The 7,350-nt window shown below is 35.1% G+C and overlaps 1 protein-coding gene across 2 annotated transcripts; it reads right to left on the bottom strand.

Annotated features, from left to right (window-relative positions):
• Nucleotides 1-289: 289 nt before the first annotated feature.
• LOC147403353 (cadherin EGF LAG seven-pass G-type receptor, putative (DUF3527)) lies at nucleotides 290-5,411 on the bottom strand. 2 transcript variants are annotated; one of them, XM_086438903.1, is made up of 3 exons: nucleotides 4,979-5,411; nucleotides 1,660-3,461; nucleotides 290-583 (listed from the first exon to the last, which is right to left on the bottom strand). In XM_086438903.1, the coding sequence occupies exons 2-3, from the start codon at nucleotides 3,376-3,378 to the stop codon at nucleotides 410-412; spliced, it is 1,893 nt and encodes a 630-aa protein (XP_086295029.1). In that variant the 5' UTR covers nucleotides 3,379-3,461; nucleotides 4,979-5,411; the 3' UTR covers nucleotides 290-409. The 2 variants fall into 2 exon arrangements, with proteins under 2 accessions (XP_086295029.1, XP_086295030.1); XM_086438904.1 differs by lacking the exon at nucleotides 4,979-5,411 and adding an exon at nucleotides 4,345-4,448.
• Nucleotides 5,412-7,350: the final 1,939 nt, after the last annotated feature.

The following is a 7,350-nucleotide window of genomic DNA, read 5'->3' as shown; positions in this document are numbered from 1 at the left end:
TAAGATATTTGAGGCGAAAGGAGACCAACTGATGTTGCACATCATCTACATTTATAATGACTACCCTCTCAGACTTGATTTTAGACAAAATGAAATAGAGGAACATTATTCATTTAGGCAACCCCAAATATTTTGAAGAGGAGGCTTGTCGCTGTTGTAATCACACCTAAATGAGAAGCATTGGCCTTACAAGCTTGAATCTCATGCGGTGCAAGTGCCAGAGATTCAACAACATGACTCTCCTATTGGTGTGGCAATATAAGCTCTCATTTTACATAAGATATCACAGTTTGTCCACAACAAAAATCTATAAATCGTTTCATTTGGCATTCTCATTGGTGTTATACAAAGAAACAATTACAGTTACAACTATTACTACTACTACATCATAAAACTCACACTCTGATTCTTACTGCTTCAACTTCTGTACATTTTCTGGACTGTGAGTGAGAGATTGAGTGTGAATAATTGCCATTCCAATAGAGAATGACTGCAGAGCTGATAGGGCTGATTGAAAATGGATAAAATACAGACCATCATGGATATTCACCATCTTCAGCGTGGGTACACCTTTCTTTGAGCCCTACAAAATAGAAATCAGTTTAATGATTGTCTCATTGCTCGCTTATGTTACCAAAATGCTTCAAAATCTTTTACATGAATCATAAGGTTATATAAATCATTGGCACCTATATAAATAACAGAGTAGATTTCCTTTTCACATATTCACAATTTGTTCACAAATGACAAAAATGCTTCCTACTTAAATTAAGTGCTGAAAAGATTTGAGTATCATTACAGAGAGCTTATATTGCAACACCAAACATTTTTATAACACTCTGTACATTTAAATTAAAAATCGAGCTCCAAAGGAGTTGGTTTTGAGAGAGATAGGAACCATCAAAAGTTGTCTGCTATCAGATTGCCTTCGCACTTCCTTTTATTTCACCACCTCTCCTTTTGTGTATCTATGAAAGTATTTTGCATATTATATATAATTTTTATATTTATTAATTGGTGCATCTAGAGGAAGCACTAGAATTTAGAAAAAGAGTCCAGACTTTTTGAACCAAGTCTGAAAAAATAGGCCAACCCTATGTTACTTGGTCCGAATCCGGGTTGGTTGTTTGCCACTCTAGAATGAACCAGGTTCATAGAGGATATTTAAGTCATTCATGTTAATCTCATGGAAGACTCAAGTCAAGAGGCATCTCATCAGTTTGACAACAAAAGGGTATATCTTTAATATTGACCAAGCCTTGGGATTTCTAAAATGTGGGTCATCTCCACTATTCTGACAAAACTATGGGGGCATCTCTAAAATTCACCAAAACATGGGGGGTTCGTCAGGTTCGCTGCTGTTGACAAACCCACAACAAACTGAACCTCAAACTGGTTTGATTCGTACCAGTTCACGGTTTGGTACTATATCAACGAACCTGGTAACAGAAGGCCAACCAACAAGTTAAGGGGCAAATGTGAGCTCCAAATTAGTCCTCGGAAAGCCTCAAATGCCTTGATGTGGGCAAGATAATGAGGTGTTGGGAAATAGTAATGGAATTTGATAAGTGCAAATAAATAAATAAGCAATTTATCCAAAGCCCAAACCCAATCATGGTATCATACTAACTGAATAAAATAATAAAAAATGGAACGCACCTCCACAAATAGATCGAAGGACTTGCACTCCTCTTGTGCACCAACATGGAGCAATACTTCTTCGCTAGATCCATTGTTGAGAACTGTGAGAGGGCAACCAACATCCCAGCCACCACAATCACAGTGTCCACCAGATCGCCATCTATCAGTAAGACTAGATGGTCCACCATGTCTGGTTCTTGGGCCACCATGAAAGCCAGCCGGGACTAGAACATTCATACTTGCAGAACAATCACTTCTCTTTCGGGGATTATTTTCCTCACTATTATCAGATGAAACAGAAGCTTCTAGAGAACTTTTAATACGCTCCATCCTAGCCTTCTCAAGAAATTTCAAGCCCCAACCTCCAACTTCGGCCTCTTGACTATTATCATGAAGACGGTCTTTCACAATAATGGCAGCCAGCTCAAGATTGGGCGGACTTCCAACAAGGTTGGATCTTCCCAATGCAGTAAGCTTGTTTGGCATATTGAGACATGGGTCGCACGGAAAATCCTCCGGTATAGAGCTTGGTCCAACAAATTTGGGAGTAGATTTATGCTTAAGCAGGTGCTTTGTCCTAAAAATGTCCACCACTTTCTTTCCCGATCCCTTATTCTTCCTAACGGGTGGGCCCAAACTTTGCATCTCCCCAATACTTTTTGGATCAACACCGAACAAAACAAACTCGGTCTCCATGAGTTTCGAATTGTCAGAGGAGAGGGTCATAGAACTTGATACTTTCATTCTACCAACAATATCCGACACATTATCACAAGTCCCATGTTCCTTATGGTCACCAGTTTTTGAATGAAAAACATACATATAATCAAGATCCGATGACTCGACCTTCAACAGGTTGGCTATGTAGACCTCCCTTTGATTATCTACAGAGAACACAAAGTACGGAACTCCGCTCTTCCATATGCAGTGAAGCATTCCTTGAGAAACAGTGGAAGAAGAAGATGAAGAACTCTGATCTGAATAAGTAGAATTTATACTTGAGTTCGAAAAAAGTCTTTTATGAAATAATAATTCCGACCCATGTCTTTTATTTCCTTGAAACGTCGATAGCTTCTGTGGTGAACCGATACTTAGCCCAGAAGGAGAACTCATGAAATCAGAGTACTTTGTTCTTTTAACATCAATAGATCCCACTCTCCCTAATTTCACACTTCTACCCAGGGGACCTAAATCATGAAGTGATGGGCCCTTCAAAATGTTCCTCACATTTTCATCCCCTTCGATTGTACTCTCAATCCATTGTCCGGGCTCAGCTGCTGATGGGTATTGAATAACAAAACTACCCAGATCACTCATATTTCTCCTATTTTTACATGGTTCCAAACTATCAAACAAAATCTCCATCTCCGGAGATCTTAGGTTTACTGCAATATTGTATGGGACTGCTGGTCTACAAACTATATTAATAGATTCCAAGCAACGCTGGATGTATTTCTCATCAAGACTTACAAAACGCATGTACTTTGGTATTCTAAGATTGGGGTGATGTCGTCTTTGAAGGAATGATTCATGAATGCATCGTTCACCAGTATGTTGTTGCTTGACATCAGACGCTAATGTTTGCTCTGGTTTTACCCTTCCAAGCAACCTTTCGATTTTAGATTCGGTCATCTCTGAACTACTGTCTTCTTCTAATCCTATGCCCTTGTTCGAGCTAAACTGTGAATCTTCCTCCTCATGACTGTCTCCCTTTGCATCTACAACTGTTTCTTCCATCTATAACTTCCAGCTAAGTAACATACATAATGGTGGTATGCATATAATAAACCTCGGGTCAGTTGTCACGTCGAATACCGAATCTGGAAAATTGTATGAAAAGTAAGCATATATCCACAAAGAACATAGTAAAGGGCACTAGGAATAAAAATCTAAAACTTGAACGGGACACCCCACGATAAAAATCTAAAACTTGAACATGATGCAGTGTTGCACACTATCAGATTTTAACCGAATTTCTGCCCCATCAAATACAAACAAACCCCCCTCCCCTCAAAAAAAAAAAAAAGTGAGGGGGCGGAGGGGGAGAAGAAACTAAAAGGATGCGGAAATTTGTTTAACAATAAGGCTGGTCTTCAACAAATCAAAATAAAGCATGAAACAGTGATAGTATTGGTCAATCTGTATTAATGCGAACATCAAAAACCTAGCAGGAATTAACAAAGGCAAACCGCTTTAGGAGATCAAAATATCAAATCAACTCAAATGGGTGAGACGATATGGCTCTAAAACTCAATTTGTTGAAGAGCCTCAAGAAATACCCAACTTAGCGAAGTTAGAACCACAACAACAATTGGAAATATATGATTATGGAAATCAAATAAAGCTATGATTGTGTCCCCCCAGGATCACAGTAGTTGGATCATGGATGGTCCTGTGGATTTGTGTGGGGTAGATCTCAAGGACCATTCACTGACGTGGATCTTAAGGCATCCATTATATTCAAGAGGATACCATCATACCCACTGATTATGATGAGAACTAATAATTACAAATTTACAATACTGTCTCTTTTGCCTATATTTGAATTGAATTTCATGAATTATAACACAACTCATAAAGTTAAATAATTACATAATTAGCTCTTATTTTTCTGACCGGATGGTGGCATTTACAATTACTCGTCAGAATGAAAAATATCTAAAAACATTTTAACTATTAAAAAAATAAATCTGTGAAACTTACTAGTATGGATTGCAATTTTCCGCCAAAAAAAGATAATTTTAAGAGATATTTACTGACAAAAAAAGAAAATAAAATTTGAGCAAAAAGATAATTTTAAGAGATATTTACCGCCAAAAAAAGATAATTTTAAGAGATATTTACTGACAAAAAAAAACAAAATTAGGGCAAAAAGGACAAACCAAACAATACCTTACCTACAAAAATTAAATTTGCACTACAATTTAATATATTTAAATAAAAAATAATTGTAGTTCATTAAAAATAATTGCAAAACAGGAATCAATAAAAATTGCAGAAGCCCAGCTCTCTGGGTAAAAAAAAATCCAGTTTGCATCAAACAACAAAATCCATTTCGATTCAGGATTAATTACTACCGGAAATACTAAAGCAAAACGAAAATCAATTAATTAAACGAATCACACACAAAACTCAGAAACTCAAATAGAACTACAAAGCAAAGCAATCATTAAAAACTGCAGCTTTATATCAAACAAATGAAATAAAGTAAAAAAAACAAAACCACTTCAAAATCAACCGAAAAACAAAAAAAAAAATTTAACATTTAACCCACAAAATCAAACACACATTCCATAGAATTTCATAAATAATCATTTAAAAGTTATTTCTATCTCACCTGAAAAGCCAAGTCAAAGAGCCGAAACCACCAGAATCCAATAAAAAGGTTTAAGGGAAACTGATTCTCTGCAAAGGAACAACTTTTATGCCCAATAACCCGATAGATAACGAAGAGAGAGAGAGAGGTGGTGTAAGAAGGACGAAATAAGATCGTAAGCCACGTTGTTGGGAGATTTTCTACTATTCTCTCTCTCAAAACAAAATCGAAAAAACTCGAATTTTTTAAATTTACGCGTACAAGCTAGAAACCCTAAAAGGTTCTACTGTTCTTATTCAGATAAGAGAGAGAGAGAGAGGTGTGTGAGTGTGAGCTGGTGCGCACGATAGTTTTCTTCGTTAGTCCACCACCCACGACCAAAACACGACGAAGCTGCAACTGACACTGACGTGTCGTTTTCTCTCTCTCTTTTAGCTTCTACTTCTATGGGGAATTTTCTCTGAAGAGGACTTTTCATTCTGTAAAATCAAAAATCAAGCCCCCTGGATTTCCGTTATTTACATTAAATATATTCCGTTTTCTTTATTTATTATTATGGTCCTACTACTGCCTCATACCATACCACTAGTCCATCATTTAATTTTGTAGCGGCGGGGGTTCTTCTTGAAATGACCAAATTACCCTGCTTTACTAGATGCGGTTCGAATCTATTATTATTTGGTGGACAAAGTTTTAAATTATTTTCACCTTTCTAATCTTATCAAATGATGGATTCACCACTAAAATGAGAGAATAAATACAAATTGCATAGAAATTATCTTTTGTAAATCTTTAGAAAGAATTTTCCATCTAAATTATTAGTGATAATTTTTTCAAAAATATTTGTTCTGGAATTACAAAGTAGAATATCCTTAGTATAAGGATTTAGAATCATAGTTCAGATGTGTGGAGGGATAAAATCGTTTTCCATCCAGATAGTTCATTCGCACTAACAACACCCATCATCCTTTAAAGAGGACTCTGTCTTATTAAGGAAGAATCATAATTTAAAATGATTTTTTTTTTAATGTAATTATTAATTTAGATAAGGGATAATACGATCAATTGTAACTTAATTAGGGTTATGATATTTTTTAGAGTTTTTTTATTTAAAAGTCTTGAGGTCATGGTAGAAGGAGGAAAAACAAAAACAAAAAATAGGTGAGGGGGTCATATAACCATAAGATTTATAGTAAAACGACTCCTTGAACCTATGGATATAGACACTTTTATCGAACCACGTAAAAAATTCCTTGTCTTCTTTATCTTTCCATGTTCTTTCTATTATTTATAGATTTAACAATGAAATCGTGATCGATGTCGATTTATCACAAAATCGACTTCCACAAAATGGTTTGACAAATCGCAAAATAATATTGAGATCACGGGTTCAAGTCCAACTACTCATAAAAAATTAAAAAAAATAAAATAAAATCCTTCGTATATATAAAATTTCTATCCATATATGCATTCATTGGGTACCAATAGTTGGAATCTATTATACTTACATAGTTTTAATACGTGCGGACCATCAAAACAAAATAAATAAATAACTAATCCACCACCAAAGTCAATGTTCACTAAATAGTATAATTAGGACTAATCTATTACACCCTTATTATTGGGGATTTTGAGTGTAATTAGGACTAAAAATGGATCATCTCCAATGACTAATCTTATTGAATCCAAGAGTTGTGTTTGGATCATTTGATAACCCTATTTGTTCAGGTTTGACCTTGATCCAAATCATTTGACAGCCCTAATGTCATCCCTTTTTTCAAGTATGGACTTGATTGGATATCTATGGGTTGGTAGATCTACTTTGTTGGGCCCACTATATAGTTTGTCTCAGATCCTTCTTGTGAAAAAAAATGTCCCTTTCAAAGTATTCAAAATGTGACTTTCCCCACCAAAATGTTTGATTTTTTAAGATTCAATGATGCTTTTTATGAAATCTCTACATACCTAATGGCACATGCAAACAGTAGTTTAAAAATTAAATTCTTGAGCTATTCAATTACATTGGACAAAGTCCAACCTCTCATGGGGGAAGGAAAAGGACATGAATCTAAATTCTTCCATTTGTTAAGTGCATGTGGCCTACATTTTTTTGACATTTTGACACACACAAAAATTGCCAAAGATATAGACAAGAGAGATTTAATGTCAAAATGTGGGGAAGTGACATGTTCACCTTCAATATTTTCTTATTTAAAATTTTAGGTTGACCTTCAGATATTTGTGGGTAACATCACAAAAATTGATGAAAACAAATAGTTGAAATGTACTTATCTTTAAATTCTTGATTATATTTTAAAATTTTATCATATTTAATATATTGTATAATTTGTTTTCTTGACTAATTCGAAGTTATCAACCTTTTTATCAAAAAT

Source organism: Akebia trifoliata, chromosome 4 (assembly GCF_017979445.1).
Source record: "Akebia trifoliata isolate Shusen 1 chromosome 4, ASM1797944v1, whole genome shotgun sequence".
Lineage (NCBI taxonomy): Eukaryota > Viridiplantae > Streptophyta > Magnoliopsida > Ranunculales > Lardizabalaceae > Akebia > Akebia trifoliata.
The sequence above is the reverse complement of the archived record's forward strand: the minus strand, read 5'-3'. Positions and strand labels throughout refer to the sequence as shown.